General features: G+C 41.2%; 1 protein-coding gene across 1 annotated transcript; it reads left to right on the top strand.

Annotated features, from left to right (window-relative positions):
- Positions 1 to 100: 100 nt before the first annotated feature.
- On the top strand, positions 101 to 27,925 carry TGS1 (trimethylguanosine synthase 1; the record flags this gene model as incomplete). The annotated part of the gene is made up of 13 exons (XM_080938568.1): positions 101 to 264; positions 6,330 to 6,394; positions 7,750 to 7,907; positions 8,175 to 8,985; positions 10,937 to 11,045; positions 13,048 to 13,134; positions 15,570 to 15,744; positions 17,157 to 17,457; positions 18,473 to 18,628; positions 20,888 to 21,031; positions 23,081 to 23,327; positions 24,120 to 24,183; positions 27,782 to 27,925. Exons 1-13 carry the CDS (start codon positions 161 to 163, stop codon positions 27,923 to 27,925), a joined length of 2,565 nt encoding a protein of 854 aa, XP_080794694.1. The 5' UTR covers positions 101 to 160.
- Positions 27,926 to 27,945: the final 20 nt, after the last annotated feature.

A 27,945-nucleotide genomic window follows, 5' to 3' on the forward strand; every position in this document is an offset into this window, starting at 1 on the left:
TTCCGGTAGCCGCCGTAGCTGCTTCCGGTGGCACGCTTGGCGGGCTCCGGGCTCGAGCCTCCCAGGCGCATTCCGTTCTTCTGCCCACGCGGGTAGCGCCTCTCTCTCTCTCCAGCAACAGAGCAGAGACCGGGACACGAGAACGAGCCCGGATAAGGAAATGTGTTGCGAGAAGTGGAACCACGTGGCCGAGATGCTGCTCTTCATTGAAGACCACGAGGAGGAGAACAAGATCCTTTGCCTCTGCTCCCGGGCATTTGTGGAGTAAGTCGTGCCGGCCCTCTCACTTTTTATCCTTGCTTGGGAATGTGGGTGTCGCTGAGCTTGAGTGGGACTTTCCTAAAAGATGACCTGCTTCTAGGGCAGACTGATATCTAAGAAACTCGAAACCTCTCGGGCATAAAGGAATGCTCTGCTTCGGTTACTAAAGGGAGAATTATTAAAATTTTGATTTTTAAAATGTGGTACCTACTATATGTTACTTAGTATTTACATAAGTGAAAGGCCAATCTCAATGTTGAGTGAGTCAGGCGAGATGCCCTAGGCCTCTTATCTTGTGCCTCAGTGACAGATGAAGAAGGATCGCAAGTTCGAGACTATCCTGAGCTAAACCGGTAACATCAAGGGATTAAGTGTAAGCTAACAAAATAGCATGAGGTGAAGGATCAAAATAGAGCTCAATTTGCAAACTGTAAAATCCTTTCCAACAAAAGTCAGAAGCTTCTAATTATTTGAGATAAAAGGCTTAACTGTTTTACAGCAGTTTTAAAGACATCTCTGTTTGGGGGAAATGTTTGTTTCATGATTAAAATTGCCTGAATGAAAAGAACCTTCTGGTAGAAAAAGCACTGACAAATTTTAAACTTAAGTTTGAAGGTATTCTTTTTCATTGTGTACTTGAGGGAAGATATCCGAAAGTTCCTCAAAAGGGAAATAAAACACCATGTTAAGTTTAATATTTAAAAACTTACTGTATTCATTTGCACCAATCCTGCTGATTCAGAGTTGAGCAACCCTGGGGTGGGGGTAGGGGAATGAGGATGATTATAAGAAAGACAGAAAGGAAGATTCAGAGACAAAAGTTAGAAATTGGGAGGACTGCAGGTCTATACCACACTGGCACCAGATGTATTTTTCATAGCCTTAATATGCTTTACAGTATTGTGGAAAACAACATCACAAACTAGCAGAGACAATGGCTGATGTAATTTGGATAGCTGTTCTCATCCAGAGGCCTCCTTGTTCCTTCTACCAAGATTAATACAATGCTCACTGGGTGTGCATTTAATTTAGTGAAGTTCTGGTTTGTGCTCCTATTAAATGTTCTGGTAGGTAATAGACTATAAGACCGAACCAGACTGTACTGAATTTACCTTCTAAGCAAAGAAGATCAATTTTGGACTAAGATAGCTGTTTGCACAATTACTCAGTTAACTCTGGATATGAGACAGAGGTCTGTGGCACTTTGATAGCAATCTGTGGTAAGGTAGACAGTGAATATTAAGAGGCCTTGGGAGGGGAAAGGAACTCCTCCAATTCAGAATCTTCTTGAAGTCTCTTTTTTGGCTGAGAGTCAAGAATACCAGTATCCTAAACAGAACTTGATGTGAAGATGGACTGAGTAGAGAAAATACTACTTTTATGTAGAAATAGTTTGAATAATTATTAAAATAGGCTGGTATGATGGCCCATGCATTTAATCCCACCACTTGGGGAGGGAGAGGCAGTGGAAGGCTGATCTCTGAGTTTGAGGCCAGCCTAGTTTCAAATGGAGTCTAGGACAGTCAGGACTGTTACACAGAGAAAACCTATCTCAAAAGGGGTGGTGGCTCAGTGAGTAAAGACATTACTCAATAAGTAAACCGAGTACTGAGGACCTGGGTTTGATCCTCAGGGTCCACATGGTGGAAGAAGAGAACCAGCCCCAAAGACTTTAAGACATGGTCTTACCAAGTGACTGGCTGGCCTGAAACTCATTATGTAGACCAGGGTGATTTCAGACTCACAGAGCTCTGCCTGTCTCTGGCTCCCAACATTAGGATTAAAGGTGTGTGCTAAAACAACAGTTCGTTCTGCTTAAACATGAGCTTTTGTGGTCTTACAAGTTCCCAGATGTGAACCTGAAATTTTCTGAAAATGGCCCCAAGACTATTTTTACTGTAAAAACTTATCAATTTCCCTAGGCCGTTGTCACCTATAGTCCTAGTTATCATCACGGGCTTCTCTGTAATCTTATTTAAACTTCTTAGTGATCCACTGAAATAGAGCTTCAGAAGCCACCAGAAATGTATGGTTGATATATTAAATGAAAAATGATCCCCAAGGATGGGCTCAGGTCCTTAAACACTTGGTCCCCAGTTGGTGGCACTGTTTGGGAAGGAGGTACATCCTCGCTGGAGGAAGTAGATCAAGAGGGCAGACTCTGAGAGTTCATAGCACTGCCCACTTCTAGTTTGCATTCTCTCTGCTTCATGTTTTCAGTTGAAGATGTGATCTCTCAGCTTCTTGTTCCAGTTGCCCTGTCTCCCTGCCATTATGGACCCTCCCTCTGGAACTGTAAGCCAAAATAATGTCTTCCATAGTTGCTTTCTCTCGGTCGAGGAGTTTTCTCACAGCAACAGACCGTAATTAGGACAGAAGTTGGTAGAAAATGGGCTGTTGCTGTGGAGAACCTGGCCATGTTAGGGCTTTGCTTGGGGATTTTTGTTTTGTTTTGTTCTGTGGAGTTTTGGAGGAATGTAGAAGACTTTAGACTAGAAAAGAAGTTGTATGCCTTAAGTATGGCATTAGCAGGCCATTCTAGTAAGAAGCTGGAATACAGTAGTGTTGAGAGTAAGACAGACTATAGAGTCCCAACTCAACAGGGAAACAGGACTTTCATACTAACTCATCCATTCCTGTGCTATTTTAGCAAAATCTAGCTGTTTTCTGTCCATGTCCTGAGAACTTGCCTAAGGCTAAAGTATTGGATTTGTTACTTTCAAAGATAAACTACCAGCAAAGGCTTTTTAAGGCCTTTATGCAGGGGTCGCAGCCATGTGACATGTTGCCTGGTTTCCCTCAGGCTCTGAAACCGTTCAGGAAGAATCCAGGACCCTTCACTCATGACTCCACAGCCAGTTCCACATAGAAAACACTGCCAAGTTTGGTAGTGAAATTGAAGTTAAAAGTCCAGCCTTATGACATAGAACTACAGAATTTGGTTTTGCTTTGGTCCAGCATTTCCTCACTGTGCCCTCATTTTTCCTTCTGTAACACTGTATGTTGATATATAATTTGGTTTTTGATTTTCTAGGAGGTTACGGTTTAGAGTCATCTAGAGTTTTAAAAATCTAAAATCTGAACAATAAATGTAAACTTCAGTTTCTACTGAATGTGGATATTTATTGCATGTCATTCTAAAATTGGACCACAGTCTATGCTTCTGCACAGTCCTGCATATATTTGACCCCCTACCTGCTTCACTGACTGTCTCTTCTTTCTTAGTCTTTTCCTTCAGTTTCATAGGCTTTTACACAGAGTTTGAGTTACTAGGATGCCTTTTCCCATTCACACTTCCCTATTTGTTTCTTTTAGACTTCTTTCCAAGGCCATTTCTCGAAAGAAACCTCTGTCTGTAGAGAAAGGTTATGTCAGTCACAGAAGGGCAGAAACAACACTGTGCTGCCACCTACACCCCCCGCCCCCAGGACTCTTTAGAGACAGCTACTTAGATGAAGACAATGTTTTAACTTCACAGCAGAAATGGCTCTTAGGAAGCTGAGTTGGAGATTAAGAGATTTTTAACAGAGGTAGGCCTGAGTGTTGATAGAAAGAAGAGTCCATATAAAAAGGAAACCTCCCCTAGAGGTCTGGGCTTCTCAGAAGTGTCCTGCTTGTTTCTTTCACATTAGCTGTAATAGTTGTTGCTATGGCAAAGGACTCTGACCAAAAGCAGCTTAGGCAAGCGTTATTTTGGCTTACTTTTGCAGAGGAAGAGTCCATGTCTGCAGGCATGGCGGCAGACAGCTGCAGCAGGAGGCGGGAAGACTGCAGACGAGAAGTGGGCAAGGCTGTGAGCACCCTGCCCGCAGTAATGTGCCTTCTCCAAGGATACACCACCTCCCTAAACAGTACTGCCATCAGTGGGACCAAGTGTTTAAATTTATCATTCAACCACCACTTTGTGGCATTTGTTTGGGTGTGGGTGCATACACTCGTGTACAGAGAGAGGCCAGAGGAAAATGCCTAATGTTTTCTTCTTACCCTGTCTTCCTTATTTCTGTCAGGCAGGGTCTGTCACTGAAACCCACAGTTCTCTGTTTAGGGTAGACTGACTGGCCAGCAAGCTCCCAGCATCGGCCTTGTGTCTTGGCAAACATAAGCATGCACAGCAAAGGTTCACACCCATGAAGTAATGTCTTCATCTCCTACCCACTCCTCTTGGCAGTGGTGTGATTTGAATGAGGAGTCTCGCTGAGGATGAGCTTTGAGGTTTCAAAAGTCCACACCAACCCATTCTTGTGTTCGTACTCAGAAGGCAGAGCTCACTGGCCAGCATCCTGGAGCACTTGGAGAGATCTAGGGCACTGACTGTCTCAAAAAGAGATGAGACCGTGTCTGAGGAATGACCCTTAGTTTATTGAGAGTGAGAATCCATTGCTGCTGTTACTGCTATTTTTCATACTGTCTCTAATGTTTGAGTGGGAGGCCTTTGGGGTGGTTCTTACAGCTCATCTGAGGTTTCTCACACTGCCTTGTAAGAAACCCAGACTTACCTTTCCAGTTTCTAGACTCACTTCTCCAAGAGCATCTTAGTTCTTTTAGTAGGTAATAGTACTTATCTCAAGCCTTTCTGTTTGTTGCTATGATGAAAATATGCTGAAAATCTCACAACTTAAGAAAGAAAGGGTGTGTTCTAGCTCAGTCTCGGGTTATAGTGCATCAAAGCAGGCAGGCCACAGCAGCAGGAGCTTGAGGGAGTGGGTCAAATCCAGAGACCCCAAACTCAGATGTGTGCCGGGGTGTGATGCCACCCTTGTGGGTAGATAGGTCTTCTACATCAGTTAATGTAATTAAGATAATCCTTACAGACATTCTCAGAGGCCTTCCAGGGAGGAATCTAAATTGTGTTAGATTGATGATTAATGCTAACCAACCCAGAACTTTAAAACCAAAAGCTGTGTGTTTGTTGTTCCTTTGTCTTCTCAGTAGACAGCTCTGTGGTATCCGTATGAACCATAGTACATGTAGGAATGGGTAATTGCAAATATGTATACATTCAGCATTTTTAACTACTTCCATACTTACTGTGTACTTAATGCCATGAGTTTGTACTACTGAACCATTCCGTGAAGACCTCCTTTCTTCTGAAATCCTTACTTGTTCATTGTAACCAGAATGGTAGCTGTACTGACCTGCCTCCACCTGATATCTCAGTGTCCCTTATATTTGAATACTGATAGATAAAACACTGACTCCTGTGTGGTTCCCACTCCTCCCCTTGCCCATGGGTGCCTGTGTTCTACTGAATAGTGGGACTATCGATCATGTGACCAGAGCACATTTGCACTTTGTCCTTCCTGTTCACTGTTTTGTGAGTACCCATTTTCTTTATGCTTCATAAAGTATCCCTTCGAAACAGGAGTGACCAAGCACAGGGTTTTTATTTTGTGAGCTTTGTTATTAGGCATGGTGGCTCGCGCCTGTAATCCTAGTAGTTGGGATACTGAAGTGAGGAGCAGGGGATATGTGATATCTCAAGTTCAAGGCCAGGCTCTGCTACGGGAGATAGTTTTGGCTACAGTGTATGTTTTTATTAAATGTTCTTTAGGTTTGTTTTAGTAATGAAATCTCCACTGTAATTAACGTGCAAAAGAAAGGTTGAGTGAGAACATCATTATTCAACCTTTATCCAGACCATGGCCATTTAGTCTACTGTGTAATAGATATTCTTCCTGTTTATAAACACATTACAGTATATATGTTGCTTTATATATAGGTGAGCTCATCCTTTCCACTATTGGAATATATTCAAATGTTACCAAAAACTTAAAGATTACCTAGTTTTTGCTTCTGTGTAACAAAGAAAATCTGATCCCCCCCCAATGTCTAGGAGAAATTTCGCTTAATTTTAATAATTGGCAGTGATCAGCGCTATCAAGTGTCAAGAAATGCTATTTTATAATATAATAAATTTTTACAGCTCTGAGGAAACACTGTATAGGTAAGAAAAATGTGTTAGCAGGTTGTTTCTTTTTCTTAACCTATATATTAGCTTATCGGCATTAATTCCTTCCAGGTTCATAGATCAATTTTTTCCAATGCGGATTATTTATTTTGCTTCACAGGGATCGAAAACTGTACAACTTGGGATTAAAAGGCTACTATGTCAGAAGCAGTGTCAATAATGCAGGTAGAGTAAGACGCCCCTTCCTGGTGAAGATGAGCTCCCCTTCCATGTTCATGTGCATCATTTATGATTGATGAGTGATAAATAATCCTGTAATCTCTACCTCTCTCTCTCTCACACACACACACACACATACACACGCATGCACACAGGTGTTCTTCTAGAATTGCTATCAAAGTTCATCTTTTACTTTCCTGATTCTCCTGTTGTGTGCTGGCTTGGCTTAGACTCTCTACCATTCCTTTCTGATTTGTAACCATTAGACTGGAATTGGAAACTTTTTTTTTTGATTGATTGATTGATACTGGCATTTTACCTGCATGTATGTAAGTGTAGAAAAGCATGCTGTGCCCATAGAGGGCATCATGAGGGAATCATGGATCTTGGGAGTGCCCAGAAGAGGACATAGGGTAGATCCCCTTGAACTGTAATTACAGATGGTTGTGAGTCACCATGTGGGTGCTGGGAATCCAACCCTGACCCTCTCTGGAAGAGCAGCCAGTGACTGAAGTTCTGAAAGTAAAAAGCATGAAGTTTCTGTCAGATTTTTCTGGTAAAGGCAGAAGTGGGATGAATCCCAAGTGACCATCCTACATGTGCGTGTACAGCCTTCTGCCTGCAGTGATAAGACACTACAGTCCCATCTGAGTTACCAAATAAAAGGCAGGATTTAGTCTGTGTCATGACTTCACTTTATACTCAGACTTCCCTAGTCCCTTTGTCTTTCCGCATAAAAGAGTGTTTCAGAATGAACAGAACTGCAGCACAGAGGTAAGCCAAAGACAACCCCAGTACAGTCTGTCACAGTTGCCTTCAAATTACTTTAAGTTGCTCAAGGGTAGGGTAAACCTAGGTTTCAAACTGCTGTACAAATAGGGATTCTGTAGGCTCTAGGCTCCTACTGAACCTGAGAAGCTGTGTTACCCATGAGAGGCCATAAAATTACTTGATTCCTTCGTCTTCCTCATCCCATGCTGGCCTGAGCTTTCACAGTGTCACTGGATGGAGTAGTGAGTGAGGTGCCCTCCACTATTTAAATGGGTGTCTTCCTCACTGAAGAGAAGAGCCTCTTAGGTCAATTTCATACATGGCTTCTTTAGCCATGTCTTTCTCTGCTGCCTGAATCATGAAGTTGGAGTGGTATTCAATTTCTCACTGAAGTAGTGGTGCGTGTGTGTGTGTTCACATTACCACCGATTCTTTTGATTTTGAAATATGTAACAATAGCATTACTTACATATTACAAGCATGGGCAAGTCATGTAAGAATTCTGGATCTCAGGTTCTTGTTTTAAATGAGGATAAGAAAACCTGCCTTCGCATTTTCTGTACAGTGAAGCTAACAAATGCTGTCTGTAGGAGACCAAGTTACAGAAGAGGAGGAAGATGGTCATTCCAATGACACTGCAGAATCACATAGCCCAGAGGAAAGTGACCTTGACTCTGAAGCCAAACTCATGAGAAGTATGGGGTTACCAATCCAGTTTGGTAGAATGTCTACACACGAGAATTTTGAGGTATGTGTCTACTCTTACTATTTCTATTTCTTTTTTTTTTTTTTCATAAAACACCGTTGTCAATCAAATTCATTCAGAGAACACTTTACTCATATGTATCATAGCTAAATGGCAAGCTGGGATTTGTCCTACATGTAACTTTTTCTTCTGTTGAGCGCTTGTAACAGTCACTTTCTGTGTTTAAAACCCATGCTGGGAGTGTGCGTGTGGTTTTGGCTGTACCACTCTTCAAACAGACTCAAGCTTGTCACCGTTTGTCTGGTGTAGGTGTCTATGAATGCAAGAGACAGAGCTAAAGTGAAGCAGAAAAGAAGAAAGCGCCGAAAGCAGTATTTAGAGGAAATGGTGCGGGAATACTGGAGAAATGACTATGAAGATGACCTGGTAGTTTCAGATGATCCATCTTCAGTTGAACAGTGTGGGAACAGCAGAGCATGTGAAATTAAAAGCAGAGCAGATACTGAAACAGAAAACCTTCCTGTTGAAAATACATCGGCACCAAAGCTAGAGGTCACAGAGAATTGGGAAAAGTACTGGAATGAATATGGAGAAGGACTCTTGTGGCAAAGCTGGCAGGAAAAATATCCAGAGCAGACACTGTCTTCTGAACCTTGGAACCTTCCTGATACAAAGGAAGAATGGGAGCAACACTACAGTCAGCTTTATTGGTATTATTTGGAACAATTTCAGTATTGGGAAGCTCAGGGCTGGACTTTCGTGGCCTCACAAAGCTGTGATAAAGATGCTTGCACATCTCACAGAGAGATTGACCAGAATGCTGAGAGCAGGCTGAAAGCAGATGTTAGGACTTCTTCATCTTCACCTAACACAGTTGAGGATGAAAGCCCTGGCCCAAATGATAATGACCACAATGAAATTATTGCTGGGATTAATAATATAACTCTCAGTGCAGAGGAAGCAGAACAGAGCAAGTTAGAGTCCTCTGAACACTGTGACAAGCCACTCAATGAAATCACTGGGAAAGAGTGTCCTGCCTCTGGAGGAAGTAGCTCCTGTAATGGAACACCCAAGGAAAGTGACAGATCTGAGATCAGAAGCTCAGAACAACCAGCTCAAGGTAGGATTGTCCAGACTTAGTCTCAGGTAATGGTTCTCAGTCTCACTTAATGAACATTTTATCCCATCTTAATATCACAAGTAGTAATTAATTGCCCATTTATATTAGTAAGATTTAAATTGCATCCTGAAAAATACTCCTTCTATACTTCAGTACCCAGTAAAGGCAAGCTTGAACTCTCTTAGGAAATCTAATTTACAGTAAACTTGCAACTTAGAGTTTTTCAGGACAAATGAATCAGAATTGGAAGCAAGCTTTTGACAGTCAAATGCTTTGCTTATCTTAGATTACTAATCTTCTAATTTAGAAATTTGAGGCTGTATTAAGACACAACTACATAACCAAGCTGGAATTTACAATCCTCCTGCCTCATCCTCTCCAGTGCTAGGATTGTTGTAGGTGTGAACCAGTCCTGACCAAGTCTGCACAGTTCTGTGGCTTTTTTTTTTCCCTGAGCTTCGACATTCTCATTTCTTTCTGTTTTGAAATTCTCATCCTTTCTTACCTGACTTTAAGTTGCCAAATATGTAGTCTGTTGCATTTCCACATGTGATGTGTCACTGTTGCTGTCCAGTCTATCCCTGTTTGCTTCCGGAGAGGCAGTGGGACCAATACATGAGAGAGAATGGAGCCAACACATGAGATGGACTAAAGTCTCTTGCAATGGCCAACTTTATTCAGAGCCTCAGATAATTTATACAAGGGATAAAAAGAGTTGCTTTTGATCAATTGAACATTGCAAAATCTCAAATGTTCAATTTTACCAATACTCAGGAGCCAGATGCTAGGGTGAAAGCCTGTTAGCTCAGGGAAGCAGAAAAAGCACCTAGCGGACAGTCTTCCTCAGCTGATGTCCCAAAAGGAAGGTCTCCTGTTCCACATCATTTCACAAACCTCCAGACCCAATGTCCCTCCCTTCTACTTCCTCTGTCTGTCCATCCTCTGTCTCCCTCTTACTCTGTATGGTTTTTTTTCCAGTGTTCACTTCTAGTCAACTGGTTGCTCTGCCTCTTAACCTATGGTTGACTTCATTTAATCCAGTTTACAATAAACAGAAAACTCTTGAATTAAAGTGTGCTAGGGCTGAGCACACAACTAGAAACAGATTTTCCAGTAAATAAGTCTCAGGGTTCACAGTGTGATCAAATATCCTACAACATTCACCATAAGAAATTGCCTTGTCAATGAGTTGTCTCTTGCCTGACAATCTGAATTTGATCTCCAGAACCCATAGAAGAGAGGACCTATTCCCATGGGTTATCTTGTGACTTCAACACTCAAGTCATGGCCCCTTCCCTCCCACGCACACCCACAAAGATTAATTGATTTAAAAGAAAAAAGAATGTACCTGCCAAAGTTAACAGCAGAAAGGAGATATTGTACCCTGGAGTGTGCTTTTTAGTCTTCTGTAGTATTTAGTTCTGAATAAATTGGCTTTGTTTTGCTCTTTAAACCATGGTTGTGCTTCAGTTACATAGGAGGTTCTGAAAAGTTTATTATCAGGCGATTTCACTACTGTACATTCATCAGAGTACACTGAAACTAAAACAGTGAGTTGTGATGAGATCTCATGACACTGGGCTGGAGGGATGGCTCAGAGGTTAAGAACACTGATGCTCTTCCAGAGGTCCTGCCTGAGTTTAATTCCCAGCAAACACATGATGGCTCACAACCATCTGTAATGGGACCCATTTACAGATGTGTCTGAAGAGAGCAGCAGTGTATTCACATACATCAAATAAGTAAATCTTTAAAAAAAAAAAAATCTCATGAGACCACTGTTGAGTGTTTAAATGTGCAATGCCATCTTTGACCAAAAAAAAAAAAAAAAAACAGGACTGTATGATTAGACCATGAATCTTAAAGCTTACAGGCATAGCACATAATTAATTAATTGCCCACAAGAGTGGCCAAGACCAGGGGAAAGGTACATTGTACTCTCTCTCTTTAGAGTCTTCAGGAACAAGTACAAGTAAGCAAAGACCACACTGTAACGGGGGAGATGGAAATGGGAGTGAAGATGACCCGCCTGAGCATAAGCCCAGCAGAGTGAAGAGAAGGTCAGATGTATGTTTCTTTCTCATTCATATATATATGAATATATATATATATATATATATATATATATATATATATATATATATATATATATATACACACACACACACACATACACGCTTCAGATATATATACATACATATATATTCAGTCAATTGTTCTTGTTAAATGCATCAGGATGGTGAGACAGAGGTAAGTTCTTTACTTTGGTACCTCTAAGTTTAGAGTGAAGATCAACTCTACCCAAGACAGTGCTCTTTCTGTTTACCACCTATACAGTACAATGTGCAATAGAAAGTCTAATGTGTCCCAAGTGAGGATAGGATAATCATTACAGAATTGAAACATTGGGTGAACATATATATTTATTTATAGTGTCCAACATAAGTTTTTTCTTCCATATAGCAACTAGAAACATGATAAGCAAACAGTCCGAACAGCTTAGTCCTTAAACTCATGCCACTACTGGTTGGCTGTACGCAGGAACCTTTGCTTATTATCCCCACTAGAAGTAGAAGGATGTGTGCTGATTGATATTCCTCGGGTTTAGAGAAACTTTATGGGTTATTTCTTCCTGTGTTCTGTTTGATGCAGTGGATCATGTCATCAGGTTTCTTAAAGATCCCTGTTGAAGGCACGTGTCACTTCTGAGATGAGGTCTCTAATACAGCTGAAGGAAAGAGGCCTATATGGACTCACAGCTTGAACGTAGTTTCCCATCCTGGCAGGGAAGGCATGAGCGTGGAGGTACCTCGCGGTTTGACTGTAAGCACAGAGGCAGCTAGTAATGGTGCGTCAGGACGCACTGAGAGCTAGTTCACACAGTGCTTTCTCCTAAGATTCCTAGTCTGTCTTGGGTGCGCTGGGGAGACCTGTCATCCTCTAAGAAAACCCTCACACAGGCAGAGGTGTATTTCATAAATGTGCTAGGTCTGGTCAAACTCAGTGGGTAGACTCTTCTGGGTTGCCTGCCGCCTGTAGCACAGCCTTTCTTAAGATTTGTTTCTTTTTTTTTTTTTTTTAAGATTTATTTATTATATTTATGAATACACTGTAGCTGTTTTCAGACACACCAGAAGGCATCAGATCCCATTACAGATTGTTGTGAGCCACCGTGTGGTTGCTGGGATTTGAACTCGGGACCTCTGGAAAAGCAGTCAGTGCTCTTAACCGCTGAGCCATCTCTCCAACCCAAGATTTGTTTTTTATCCCCTGTGTGTTTATGTTCTGAGAGTGATATGTAAGATGCCCAAAGAGGCCAGAAATCGGCATCAGATTCCTTGGCACTGGAGTTTCAGGTAGTTGTGAGCAGCTTGGTATGTATGGGTGCTGAGAACCCAGCACTGGGCTTCTGAGAGAGTTTTTAAGTGCTCTTAACCTCTAAGCCATGTCTTCCACCCCCATACCTTACTCTTTTTAATAAGTTTTTATATTAAAATGTTTTGGTCTGATTGGTTCTTCTCATGTTTCTTTTTAGAGAACTCTAGAGAAATCACTCCAGAAACTTAAGCTCAGGCTTCAGTGGAGATTACATAGATATTTACACCATCTTCAGGAATAGAGGTAGAATACTTAGGGGGTTTAAGATTGGGGGGGGGGGCGCTACAGAGATGGCTCAGTACTTAAGAGCTTGTTTCTTTTCTAGAGGGGTTGAGTGAGGTACCAAACACCCATGTGGACAGCTCACAACAGCTTGTAACCCAGCTCCAGAGGATCTGGTGCCTTTGTTCTAGCCTCCTGGTATACCTGCATTCACATACCCATACACATAGAGAAAGACACACACATGTCACGTGAAAATCTTTACATAAAGGAACGTGAATGGTTGCTAGTTTCAAACACTACTGCGTGCATTAGGCTATCCAAAAACATACTGACTTTTTCTCTGTACTTTGTGGTTTTGTGTGGTGACTATTGATGCTGAAAGTCATGGTTTATTACTGTTTTCTTCTCTTGTCTTCTTGTATCTTGTTTTTATTATTGTTTTTGTTTTTGTTCTTTTAGCCATGAGTTGGACATTGATGAAAACCCAGATTCAGAAGTTGATGACAGTGGTTTCCTTCTCGGATTCAAGCATGGCTCAGGACAAAAGTAATTATTCATAAGGGCTATCGCCTTCTTGAAATCCAGCTTCTCTTGTTAGTAAGCCTTAATAGTAGTTGTATTATATATTTGATGTATTCGCTGTATTAATTCAGTTGCACTAAGTAGCAGCCAAATATCATTCCAGTCTATTACATAGATACAGCAGCTGTAGGTCACATACATTTTGATCTAGTCTAGATCACACTTCACACAGAGAGGCTTAAAGCTCAGATCTTAGACCTTCAAATGATGGTTCCCACCTGGCATCTCATGGTGCTACCCTCTGTTCTTCTGAAAACTGGGAAGCAAATCAGACCAATGAGCAAAGACATTGTGAAAATTCATGTTTCACAACTAGGTACTAGATTACTCCTTGCTTGTTTATAAGTCACTAGTGTGGCATGCATAGGTCACGGCTTGCTTTCCTCAGCAGTGTGCCGTATGTTCCCTTTCTTGCTGGCACACATACACAGCAGTTACCTAATCCTTTCAGTGAAAGTTTGTATTCAGTCTCCATCCTCATTAACAATATCCAGATTGTTTCCTAAGCTCTGAGCATGCTGCCTGTTATGCATGCATCCCATTTGTTCTTTCCTCCTTGAGGTAGTCAGTGCATTGTATGGAGATGTGGAGAGAGCAAAGATTGTTCAACCATTTGCCTTTTAAATGACCTTTGGATTTCTTTTCTGTAGTTTGCTATTACACATAAAGCTGCTGTGAACATTTATGTGTAGAAACCTAAGTATTCTCTGGGATTAAATGCCTAAACAGCCTCAATATGTCCTGTATAGGTCCGTTTATCCCCTTCTTTCAGTTTTTATGTTTCTAAGGGTCCAGACTTAATGTCTTAGAGACCCAATTTTAGGAAATTTAAATAAACTGTGGGTCGTGAATTTAGCAGGAGAGGAAAATGAGAACTGCCTCATGATTAATGTGTAAATTGATTCCAAACTAGTTTACTCTTATAATTCAAATCCTATAATGGCTTCAAAGCCACCTGCTTAGGTACTTAAAGCCAGTAATAGTTTGTGTAGTCACTTTAGGCTAAAAGGAGAGTTTAATGATGTATAAAAGCTGTGTACGTTGTTAGCATTGATTTTATGTAAATTGTTTGACTCTTGGTAGTATACATTCATGGAGGTAAATTTCAATAGAATTCTACTTAAAGAGAGAGAAAGTTGTTATTTTCGTTATTATTATTACTAAGGTAACATGAGTCAAAGACGACATTTTGGGGGGCTTAGAAACACGCTGACAGACAGAAACTCAGGAAATTAGATCATATTTGCTCTAAACTAGGCATTCAGCAAGCATTCTTGGCATTAATTTGATGATGACTCCTATGTAAGTTTTTGTCATCACTGAGAAAAATTACCTTGTCTTAGGGTTTCTATTCCTGCACAAACATCACAACCAAGAAGCAAGTTGGGGAGAAAAGGGTTTATTCATCTTACAGTCTCCACATTGCTGTTCATCACCAGAGGAAGTCAGGACTGGAACTCAAGCAGGTCAGGAAGCAGGAGCTGATGCAGAGGCCATGGAGGGATGTCACTTACTGGCTTGCTTCCCCTGGCTTGCTCAGCCTGCTTTCTCATAGAACCCAGGTCTACGGGGCCAGGGATGGCTCCACCCACAATGAACGGGGCCCTCCCCCCTTGATCACTAGTTGAGAAAATGCCTTACAGCTGGATCTCATGGAGGCATTTCCTCAACTGAGGCTCCTTTCTCTGTGATAACTCCAGTTTGTGTCAAGTTGACATGAAACCAGCCACTACATGCCCCAACAAGGAAGTATGCCTTTATTTTGGTTTTGCTAGCCCCCTTTATAGCTACCTAATTTCTACTTTCTAAACTACATTAGAAATGTATTTTAGTTGTGATGCCACACTTGTAATGCTAGCATTCAAGAATCTGAGGCAGGAGAATGAAGGATTTAAGGCAAACCTGGGCTATATGGTATAGGCCTATCTCAAACAGGAAAAATTCCTTATTAGACTTTAGTATTTAACATCTGGGTTTGGGTTTTTTTGAGGGGAAGAGAGGTGGTGGTGGGTTTTGTTTTTGGGTTTTTTTTAGTTTGTTTTGGCTGGGGGGAGGGTTGGGGTTTTTGTTGTTGTTTGTTTGTGAGACAGGGTTTCCCTGTGTAGTCTAGCTGTCCTGGAATTCTCTCTGTAGACCAGGCTGACCTTGGATTCAGAGATCTGCCTTCATGTTTGGTTTTTAATTATCATAAAGATTAAACCATAAACTCTTCTGTGGGTAGTGTGTGATTTCATCATTTTCAAAATTGATTAGGATTAAATGGTAGCTATAACCAGCAAATACAGGTGAAAGTATGATTTGGGGACTTTGGGGGGATTTATTGGGATTTGAGGTTTTTGTTGGTTTTTTGTTTTTTGTTTTTTTTTAACATGTGAATTGTTTCTTTTGGTCTGATTTAGATATGGTGGAATTCCAAACTTCAGTCGTCGACAGGTCAGGTATCTAGAGAAGAACGTGAAACACAAGTCCAGGTACCTGGATATGCGCAAGCGGATGACTGTAAAGAACAAGCACATCCTGTTCTCCGAGGAGTCAGGGAAACCCTTTGTCAAGAAGAGTAAAGTGCTGAGTAAGGTGTGCACAGGGGCCTTCAGTGGGCGTGACAGAGCCGTGCTTTAGAGCTTGGCTCTCTACAGTTGTGTTCAAATGGGAAATGTCAAATGATTTTCCACTAGCTTTATGAAGATACATATTATGTAAATAGGTGTAAAGAACAGGGAAGGAAATTGAGGTAATAAGAAAAAAAAGGTGATTGAAACTAAAAAGTTAGAGCAGCTAAGAAGATAAGTCAGTTAGAGTGATTTGCCCGTGTAGTACCTACAGATAAGGACGGGGAATTTTCTTACCTGGTTCACACAAAGTAGGATCCCAGGATAGAGTCTGCTGTGGTTTTAACCACAAGCCTGGATTCTGAGCTCATCTAAAGACTGATCACACTTTGAAGTAATAGGCTGGGCCAAGAATGTAAAATACAAGCCTGGTTTATGATTCACACTGTAACCTGACCCCTCTTGGTCTTTGCAATCAAGAACTAGGAAACAAATGTATTAGAACATCATGTGATTGTGAGTTACCTTCTACGAGGGACAGGGCATTCCTGATGACATTGCCAACCAGCTCCCTGTAAAGACAGGCAGCACAATCTCAGGTGGCTGAAGGACTGTTGTATCCTTGCGTGCTTTCTGACTTCGGCATTCTGGCAAAGCATGCTACAAATTGATAGTTTAGTGTGTGTGTGTGTGTGTGTGTGTGAGAGAGAGAGAGAGAGAGAGAGAGAGAGAGAGAGAGAGAGAGAGATGGACTGCCTGGTGTCTCTTCAGACTATGTAATGTCTGGGAGTAAGAATTCCCATGCATCTCACCTGTAGATGAATATAGAAACAGCTGTGTATAGTGGCTGCTGTGACCTTAGTTCTCTTGGGTGTGGATAGGTGGCACTGTCTCATCAGTGTGAGGTTTTATCATTTATCCGCCTTTCTCTGAAAATTATTCATTCTTAAGATCATAAAGACCTGATATAGAGAAGGTTACTTGTACAGTAAATGCAAGAAAGTAACTCATCCAACCTTGGGCCATTACAGTTTAGCAAATGAACTGATTGGTTAGGACTTAATTCTGTCAGCTCTGCTCTTATTCTTTCTGACATAGTTCTAACTTGGGTTGGGTTTTGTTTTTAGATTTATTTATGTTTATGAATATTTTGTGTACGTGTGTATGCCTGATACCTGTGTAGACTAGAAGACATCGGATCTCCAAGACAAGTCAGCGTTCTGTTGATGGCATGTGACTTCCTTTAAAAGAAGTCCTCAGGTCATAGGATGCTCCCTAAGCTCCAGGTAGCCCAGAATTAATTGTAGCTAACTTGATTGGCACTTCTCCAAGCTGATAATCATGATGGCTCGTTAATCCGATCAAGTGGTAAAAGGTGAGGAAACTCTGCTTTCTTAATACTTAATTGATATTTGTTATGGTATCTTAAAATTTCAGGTGGAAAAATTCCTAAAATGGGTTAATGAGCCAGTGGATGAGGAGACTTCACAGGAGTCTCTTTCTCACAACAAAATGCAAGACACTTGCACAAGCAGTGACTCAGAAGAACAAGACATGTCCTTGGAGAAAGCTGACGATCTGGTGGAGACCAGAGATCCAGAACCTGAAAAACGTCAGACCATCTCTTCAGCCAGTGAACTTGAAGCAGAAAAGTGTGAAGGGGGCTCCTTAGTAGCCACTGTTTCAGAGAACTGTTCAACTGAAGAAATACCAAACTCTCCCCACGCAGAAACAGAAAGTAAGATAACTGTGTTTAACCTTGTGTCCCCTTGGTTCACTTTCTTAGAATGAGCTAATGACTGTGATTCAGCACTATGACTGTCCCTCACTTTTCCTGAGTAAAGATAAGCATTATCTGTGTGGACTTTGATCTCCACTGCCACTCTGTCCCTGACTGACAGTGGCATGTCCTTCTTGAAATTAGTGAAGCATACATTTTCTTCTTGATAGTTGCTTTTTGTAATGATGTGAAGGGTTTTAATAGAATATTAACAAAATACATTTATAGTCGTTGGTGCTAATAAATATGAAAACTAACATTTTTAGTGGCTAAATTTCTTTTATTATTAAAGATGAAAGTATTTGGAACATTACAGGTAAACTTTTTACTTAGTTCATTCATCATCTGTTCCTCTTGTAAAACTAGAGCTTAGAGGTCTGGAGAGATGGCTCAAATAAGATGGCTGCTTATGCAGAGGACATGGCTTCAATTACCACCACCCACCTGGCAACCTGCAACTGTCTATAACTCCAGCTCCAGGGTTCCAATACTGTCCCACACATATACATACAGGGAAATCACCAGTGCACAAAAATAAAAAGAAATCATTAGAAAGAGAGGGGAATGAAGGACGGAAAGAAGAAAGTAGCCAATAAATACCAGGGCCAGTGTGGCAGCTAAGACCCATGTTCATTTAAGCAGTTCTCTCAAGCCAGTAAATGAGCGCCAGGCTGTGATCTGAAGTGGTAGTCTCTCTGTGATGCTCTGTGATGCTCTGTGTGGGTCACTGCTGTTATAGACAGTTGCAGGTTGCCAGGTGGGTGGTGGTAATTGAAGCCATGTCCTCTGGATAAGCAGCCATCTTATTTGAGCCATCTCTCCAGACCTCTAAGCTCTAGTTTTACAAGAGGAACAGATGATGAATGAACTAAGTAAAAAGTTTACCTGTGGTGATCATTTGATAAAGCTGTTGATGAATGCCCTAGTTCCATTCTGTTTTCATGGTCAGCATCTGCATTATATCTTAATTTAGTAGAAATAAAGAAGAAGAAAAAGAAGAAGAAAAACAAGAACAAAAAGATAAATGGTCTACCACCTGAGATAGTTTCTGTTCCAGAGCTGGCAAAATACTGGGCCCAGAGATACAGGCTCTTCTCTCGCTTTGATGATGGGATCAAATTGGACAAAGGTAAATAAAATATAGATAGATGTATTGTTTAGCTTTATTTAGAAGCCACTGTAGTTTTACAGAGAAGTTGTAAAACAAAATTTTCATATCCTTTTTATTTAGATTCAAGTTTTTCCAACATTTATAATTTGATTCTGTGTGTGTTGTCTTTTTTCCTCCAGTTACATGTCCTGCCGCTCCCAGTTATTTAGTATTCATTTTCTAAGAACAAGGGGTTTGCTGTAGTAATAATAATAATCAAGACCTGGGGTCAGTCCCTCATGTGGGAAGGAAGTGAAACAGATAGTGAGTTACCTCTGCGGCCCATTGTTGTCATAAAGCAGTTGTGTTTCTTAGCTTCCTCTAATCTGTAGTAGTTCCTCAGACTCATGCCCAAGGCCTCACTTGAGCCAGGCAGGTACTTTCCCACTGAGGCACTCCTCCAGCATGGTGTTGACATCTTTCAGAGAATGATGCTGCATTGCCCTGTGGACTATCACTCAACTACATGTATTCGACCTTCTGTGTTTTAATTTCAGGTTTAACTGGTATTTGTAGCAGCTTATGCAAGGAAGTATGTAGATCATTACAAAGAGCATCTAATGAGGTTGTACCTAATGCAGGAATGTATAATTTAATTAGCACTGAAAACTTGAATTCTTCATTGAATATTTCTTCTCTCATTTGTACGTTTGTTTAATGTATGATTGCTCTGTGTTCATGCATACCAGAAGAGAATCAGATTTTATTACAGTGGGGTAAAGGGAAGGGGATTGCTGGGAATTGAACTCTGGACCTCTGGAAGAGCAGCCAGTGCTCTTAACCTCTTAGCTGTCTCTACAGGTCTGTGTCCCCCCATTACTTCCATGCTCTTAAAAGACTTAATTTAGTCTCAGAGACTGACACTTGTTTTCATCCTGAGACTAAGTATTTCTGTTTATTAACTGTCACAATCAGGAAGTCTTGATCTGTTGAGTTTCCATGATTCTGTGCCGCCTGTTTGATTTGTAAAGCAGTGGGTGCTGTAGAGTGCATGGGATTTATCAGAATAACGGGGGATATATAAAATGTTGACTGGAGTTCAGACTTCTTCAATTAATGAAGAGCCATTTAACATTTCAGGAAGTAGTGAGAACAGGAACACTGGCCCATCATTTTTTCAAAGAAATTTCTTTCTGAGAAATGCAGGCTCTTTCTGCTAGAAGGGGAGGGTAGTGTTTTTTTCCCTCCAGATAAGTGTAACTTTATTTCTGAACATGGCAGGGGCTCCGCTATTCCTTCTGTGCTAACGCAGCCTCCCAGTCACTGGCTACTGCTCTTTGCTTTTTCTGACAAGTACACATGTAAATTTGAAGGCCAAGCACTCAAAAATAATAAAAATGTAACCGCAGACTTCTCCACCTGTGCATCTAATTCCCAAATAGTAACTTGGAGGCTTAATTTGTTAATAAACACTTAGGCCTTAGGCTAGGTTTTTTCGTTGGCTCACTCATAACTCAGTTAACCCATTTATACTAATGTATGTCTGCCTCGTAGCTGGTTACCTCCTCAGTGTCATGTATTCCCCCAAGTCCTCCAAGTGCAGGCGGCAAAACTGTATGCCAGAGTTCTTCTCAGATGTTCTTCTTCTCTTTCTAGTCCTACATCAGCTATTGGCCATCAGATTCTTGTTGAAAGGTGATGCATTTACACAGTGCACTGGAGATTATCCCTATATAAAAAAAGTTTTGAAAATATAAATGTTCCCAAAGTGCTAATAACAATTGGGTCACTACCTGTCCATTATGAATTAAGTAATTGAGAAAGTTACTGTCGTGTAGGAAGCAGCCAGCCAGTTAGAACTTGCCAATCCCCATAGCTGATGAGGAGTAGTTAATGCACGGACAGAAAAATTGCACTTGGATATGATTACTGGAGAAATGTGGAGGATATCATACCAATGAATCAGGAATTAGCAACTTTGTGGGGCTTTCTCTGAAGCTAGGCAGTGTGTGTGTGTGTGTGTGTGTGTGTGTGTGTGTGTGTGTGTGTGTGCAAAGCCGAGATGGAAGAGAGAAGAGGAATGGATCTGTGGATCCAATAGAGCTCAAGTTAGAGGTGATCGTGACCCAGTGATATGGAACCAACAGGTCCCTTACAAGCATGTCTTGGTACAAGCTTATAACTGAGCTAATCAGTAAGCCATCACTCTGGCTTTATTTTAACGTGTACAGCATGTTTTCTATTTCATGCTTGCAGTCTTAGAATGGCACATTTTACAAAACTATTCTCCCTTTACAGAGGGCTGGTTTTCAGTCACTCCTGAGAAGATTGCTGAGCACATTGCTGGCCGTGTCAGTCAGTCCTTCAAATGTGACATTGTAGTGGATGCTTTCTGTGGAGTTGGAGGAAATACCATTCAGTTCGCCTTAACCGGGAAAAGAGGTAATTTAGTCATTTATGGCAAAGATTGTTTGTTTCCAATTTATGCAGAGAGTATGCTTACTTTTGTTCATATCTTTGATGAGATTTAATATATAGTTGGTACTTTTACACCAAATATTTAAAGCTGTAGTTTGATGTGTTTATTAATCTTGCATAATGCTTAGCAAGTACTTCACATGTACTTATTTAGTCAACAGTCATAATTATGTCTTTGACTATCTGAATTTCACAGATAAATGGAGACATAAAAAGATATGGTAATTGCAGAGGATTATACAGACACAACTCCTGATCTCTTGAGCCAAGATTCTAGCAGTCTATAAAAACCATAATACATAATGCTTAGAATCAGAGTGGACAGGGAGAAGAAGCTTTATTTCTCATTCAGTAGCCTTATGACTTTTGACATAATTCAACTTTGAAGGACACATTGAATTCACATACCATAGTCTTAAGATACTTTGCAGCTGTAAAATCCCAAAACTCCAAAAATTCTGACTCTTCAGACCAGTGAGGTAACTCAGTGAGCAAGGACTTTTGCCACTATACAAATAAATAAGTAAAATGAACGCTATTAAAAATTAGTGGAGAGCTGGAGAGACGGCCCAGCTGTTAAAGACTCAGCTCACACTAAAAATCAAAATCACTGGCTTGTTCTCATGGAATACAGTGGGACATACAAGTACTTGGGAGACAAGGAGGAGGGTTGCAAACTTGAGCCTGGAATGAGCTACAGAGACACCATAACCACCACCCCTCCATTGTTTTATGAATACCTAGGACTGAAGGTTTAGCCTTTACCTGCAGTGTCCTGGATTTGTGACTCATGTCTATGATATACCAGAGTTTACGAGATAGAAGACACCCAAGTCACACTCTAAAGATGCCCCTCCCCCCACCCCAATTATCTTATTAGACCTACCAGTGAGTGGTGGCTTTCATTTTAGTGGATTTCAGAAGATCTCATTAATTCATATGAACTTTAAAAGTTCATTAAGAAAACAAAATATGGATCTAGAAACAGTTGTATAGAAGTCCAAAGGTGATGGGCTGAATTTGCCTGTTAACCAAGACCAGGGCAGGTAAGCCGTGACCTTGGTTCTGCGTGTGCTCCAGGCACACGTGACACTTGTTAAGTGTATATGGCCTTGCTGTAACTTCTCTGGTTTACCAAATCAGTAATTATTTTCTTGTCTTCCACTAATTCAATATTTCAAAATTCTCAAATGTTTTTTTCAAATAAGCCACACACACATATTGCCTGAAAATACTTTTTCTCAAAAGTTATCAAGCATCCTTTTTTGTCATAAGACAGTGGTTAAACTATCTGCACCATGATAAAGCAAATCTGGAAATTTTCTGTAAATATAAAAGAACATGAATATCCTAGATTAGTTTCTTAATTGGAAAGGTTTGTTGCTAGAATTTATGTAGCTTAGCACACATTTGGTAAAAAGAATGAACCCTGTGTTCTATAGGAAGGCTGGCTCATGTTCTTACTGTCACCCCCTCTGTAGCCTCAGAGCTCAGCCTGTTACCCCAAAGAGGTCAAAATCAGAAATCCTGCAAATCAGATATACCCATTGTAATCCATCACAGTAGCGAAATTACAGTTATGAAATAGCAACAGGATGTTATTCTCGGGCGTCCCCACAGCGTGCGGAACTGATTTAAAGGACTGAGAACCACTGCTCTCCAGCGCTTGGCAGCATTTTATCCTTCCCCTTCACGGATCGCTAGACCCTGAGCGCAGAAACGCTGGCCTTCGTGTGCTGTGATGACATAGCCTCTACCTGCCCGCATGTGGGACTGGGAATATTGATTCATTTTAAGGAAGTTTTCTGAAAGCCAGTGTTTAGCCTTCCATGAAGTAGTTGCATTTGTAAGCATTTACTGCTCCAACTGAACTCAGCTGCTCCATCCTCTACCCCCAAAGGCCATTGGCAAATTCTTAACTAAAATTGTATTTGTGTGCAGCTATATGTCTCTTAAGTCTTTCTCTTTTTTAGGTGGAAACCGTCTCACTGTGGATTCTGTTTCTATTTTTAGTGATTGCCATTGATATCGACCCTTCTAAAATTGATCTTGCTCGGAATAATGCTGAAGTCTACGGGGTAGCAGACAAGATAGAGTTTATCTGCGGAGATTTCCTGCTTTTGGCTCCGTGTTTAAAGGCTGATGTTGTGTTCCTAAGTCCACCTTGGGGGGGCCCAGATTATGCTACTGCAGAGACCTTCGACATTAGGACAATGATGTCTCCCGATGGATATCCTTTGGAAGTCCTCAGAGAAAAGGGGTGACTGTGTGTGTGCGTGTATGGCTTTGTGCACATGCACATAGGGTGTATGGATAAGAAGTCAGAATAGAGAACAGGTATAAGCTAATCACATTTGATAGATTCCATTGTACTTTACATGAAAAACAGTGTACAGCCTTCCAGCTTGCTATACAAACCTGGCAACCTGAAATTGAGTGACAGAACCTACATAGAGGTGCAAGAAAAGAATTATCCTCTGATGCACCCAGGAACCACATGTATACACACACTGTAATAGTAATAACGAAACTTTACAGACAACTGTAAAAATTATATGTTGGGTGATATCAGGTGTGCTATCTACAGAAGTACCTAGACCTTTGTCACTTTTAATTTTGCTGTTATAAAGCAAGAGATTGGCCACAGCTCCTGAGGAATGGGGAAAGGAAAGTGCTTTCCTGGGATTTTATGAAATGGGTTGACAGGGTAGCTGCTGATTCATGATACAGATGCTGCACATCCAAATGTCCAAGATCCAGGCTGCTACACCTGCCTAAAGAAGAAGTTGATGAGTTTATGATTTGAGTTAGTAAAGACCTCAGATCTGTGGATAGTGATCTTTAACTCAATGTACCTTATACTAAAGTGGCTCTGTTGTTTAACCTCTCAGGGTGCTGTTGTTGCTGGATTCCAAATTGTGTATCTGACTCTTTGGATATAAATATATCCTTTTTGTTGCTTACAAATGTACTGGGTTAGTGACAAGTAACAAATATCTCTTCACTCAGAACCTTCTTATCCTTAACTGTTCTGCACCTTTGAAATTTTCAGGCTTTCCCAGAAGATCACTAATAACATTGTTTATTTTCTTCCAAGAAATGCTGATGTTGACCAGGTAAGCCTTCGCTGAGAAAATTCTGTACACTTCTACTTAACTGTTAGAAAAAAATAGGCAGAAAAGTATACAGGACAATTTCCTTACCAGAGAACCGCTGTGAGAAGTCCCTAACTGGTTTACATCCCTCCACCACCACAGCTCCTGAGAGGATGCAGATGACATCACTAGGGTTTTATGAAGACGGACTGACAGGATGACTAATGATGTCATGTTACAAATGCTGCGTGGCAGCCATTTAAGGCCCACCTTTCTGTATTTTGGAAAATAGTGGCCCTGCTAAAGAGACAAGATCGTAGGAAGGTGTGGTGGTTCATAACTCTAGCACTGGGGAAAGCAGATGGAAAGAAGGAGGAACAGTTTCTCTGTCCTCCCCATCTCTTCTCCTCTTACTGGAGCGCCTGATTATCTCATGCTAGCCCAATGTATGGTTTTCCTTTTTAATCTCCTCCGTCTGTCCCTTCAACTCTTGCATATTCATTCCTTATAAAGTTAAGTGTATGTATTTTACCTGTGTTTTCTCTGTCTTATCTGAGTGTCTCATAGTTGTTATTGAATAGATTTCTCCAACCACTGATCCACTAAGGATAATGCTTACCTACTAAGAAAAATGCTCTGGTTTATTTTCTGGGATGAGACCCAAGCAGAATTTGCTTTAGTTTTCCAAGTAGTTATAGTGTGCTTCATAGTTGAGATTCTCTAGGCTATAAAAAGATTACGTGAAAAGCTGAGTATTTAGATTTGAATTAGAGGAAATTTAAATTCTGTCTTGCCTTTTGTCATCTATTCATGATCTACTTGGCCAAGCATTAAGCCTCCCAAGATAGCATATGTGACTGTCACTCGACTTCTGTGGGGATGCAAGTTTCTTATGTTAGCCTTCATGTTGAACCTATTGTCTGCTACTTGTGTAACTGCTTTCTAGACTTAGGCACCCGTGATACTCCAAAACTATCTCCTAAGAGGTTGTATGATCTTCGTAGGCTAAGTCCTGGTCCTTAAATGGTGCATGTAGACAAGCTCATTTGGGTATTTTGTAGCAATGGGAAAACAAACACACACACACCCTCCCCAAATAGGGTTTCTCCATGTCCTGGCTGTAGACCAGGCTGGCCTTGAACTCAGATCCACCTGCCTCTGCTTCCCAGAGTTGATATTAAAGGTCTGTGCCAACACAGCCTGGCAAGAAACTATATTTTGGTATGAAAATTTCAGTGATTAAATTTCTTTTGACACAAAGAAAAATTAACTTGCTTTTTACCTTCATTTTTGTCCTTAAAACCTGTGAGAATTAGACTTGTAGGAACTGGGGGTGTGTTTGTTGGTAAGCAAAGGAAGACACTGTCAACCTCTGGCCCCATTTCTTTCACTCATGTCCCACATAAACGCCATCCACAAGCACACAGTACTAGACTTCCTGTCCTTCGTGTCTCCTGCCTCTAGAGGGAGTAGTGACAATAGAAAATGATAAAGGAAGTGGCTTGGCATGAGGTGTAGATGAAGTGAACTGCAGCGGGAAGTCACTCTTCTTTAAATAGAAAATATATCTGTGTGAGGCTTTTAAAATGAAAAGAGGTAGAGTAATAAAAGCTTGAAAGAGTGTGAAGAGTCAATTATGAGTCTGCTGTCTTCATTCAGGATGTGTTTTTCCATAAATGTATTGGAGGCTGACATTAATTTCCATTTTAGAAAGGTTATGCTGAGTCCTATTCACTGCCGACTGAGTGGGCAGATAGAACGTGTCTTAGAAATTGCTCCTGTAGGAGACAATGCCCACTTATTTTGTAGCCAGGGAAATGTTTTCTCTGCATTTGCTGTTTCCTTGGCTTCTCATTCCCTTTTTCTTGCTTAGTTATTCTAGAGCATGTATCCTTTGCTCTCCAAACACTGTAAAGCCAGAATTAATTTGTTCAAAGTATCTTTTTGTGAGAGTCTCTGTTACAATAGGTGTCTGTCAGAAATTGCTACCTACGGAAATAGGTACCTGTCAGAACTACACAAACCTGGGGACTTGGTTTGCTGCAGAGACCAGTTTGAACTGTCTTGCTGCTGCTTCCTGCCCCTTGCTGCTTTCCTTTTTTTCTCTCCCTTAGCAGCCTAGAGTCTGGGCAGCACTAGCTTTGCAACATGAAAACTTCTTTAAAGGAGGCAACCTATGTAGAAGAGAGAATGCCTCTCAGTATCGTAGTCATCATGGGAGCTGCATGCAGCAGGCTCAGACACCACTTGTATTTAAATCCTGTGCACGGGCTCTCTTAGCATGAAGAGGTTTGTTTCTTACCAGGCATGAGAGGACAAGAGCAGACCTTGCAGCCACTGTAGTGCAGTGACTCCCTGACCTTCTTTGTTTTCAAAACCACACAAACCGTGTAACTTCAGAGCCTACAACTGTTATACTCTTTAGTTCAGATTAAACACTTAGACCATATTAGTGCTGGTGCTTAGCAGGGCGACACTGAGCAGCATCCCTACAATTGTGTTAAAGTACACGGGTTGGAGGGGGCCTAGCAACTAAGAGCACTGGCTGCTCTTTAGAGGCAGGGTTTTAATTCCCATCTCTGGCCTCTGCAGGCACTGCACATATGATTGTGTTAGAAGGTCAGTAAGTCCCTTCAAATGTTGGCTGCTAGATGAAAATGAACATGACCTGTATAAGACCCTTGGCTCTCACTTGCTGGTTTGCAGTGTCACAGAGCCGAGTGCAAGTGTTTGAGAGCGAAGCTCCTTCAGCTGGTTGGTCCCATTGCCCCGTGCTGGGCTGGCATTTTTAGTACTAACTCTAAAACAGAGAATGCTTTAGGTCCTTGAATCAGTAGCTATATTCTGTAGACCTAAATCACTGATACAGACACACACATTTAAAGATTCAAATTACCACAAAAGAACAATGGGTAGAGGAAGTAATTAAAGAGAGAATTAGAAAAGTGTCACCTACTCAAAACCCAGTGAACAGCGTTGACCATTGGGGAGTAGAATGAAGATGTCATGAACAGGAAGCCAGTCCTTCTGAGTAGGTGATGGCGCCCAGCATGGAAAGACGCCACCAGGCCTGATGACCTACGTTCAGTTCCTGGGAACCCCGTGGTGGAAGGAGGAGAGAGCTGGCCTACACTTAAGAAAACAAGTTAATAATAATAATAATTTTTAAAATGAGCTTTTTCAGAAAGTGCATTCTTAAATGTCTGTTCTAAATAGACATTGCAGTTTTCTTCTTCCTCTGGATCTTTAGTTTGTGGCACTAGAGAGATGGCGCCTTTAGAATGGCATAGCACAGTGGTATGACTCCTGTCAAAGAGGTCCAGACGAAGTATTTCTACTGAAAATACTGTATTGATACATAACTTAGCCAGTAACGGTGATTACATAAAATGTCTTCCCCTTACTGATGTATGGACTGGGGCTGGGGCTGTTTAGAAAGGCAGGTCTGTGCAGAGCATGGTGGTGGACCCATCTCATCTCGGACGCATGTTTCAGGACAATCTGCTCTATATAGGGAGTTGGTAGCCAGAGCTATTTAATGAGACCATGCCAAGAGAAAGCAAGGAAGGAGTCAGTCAGTCCTGCTTGTATGTGTGACATCTCTGTTTTATCCTGGCAGGTGGCATCGTTGGCTGGGCCTGGAGGGCAAGTGGAAATAGAACAGAACTTTCTTAACAACAAGTTAAAGACAATCACTGCATATTTTGGTGACCTGATCAGAAGACCAGCACTTCTGAAGACCACTTCTGACGCAGAAGTGTGATGCTGTAAAGCACAGAGGTT

The sequence above is a fragment of the Micromys minutus genome (assembly GCF_963924665.1).
Source record: "Micromys minutus genome assembly, chromosome: 26".
Taxonomy (NCBI): Eukaryota; Metazoa; Chordata; class Mammalia; order Rodentia; family Muridae; genus Micromys; species Micromys minutus.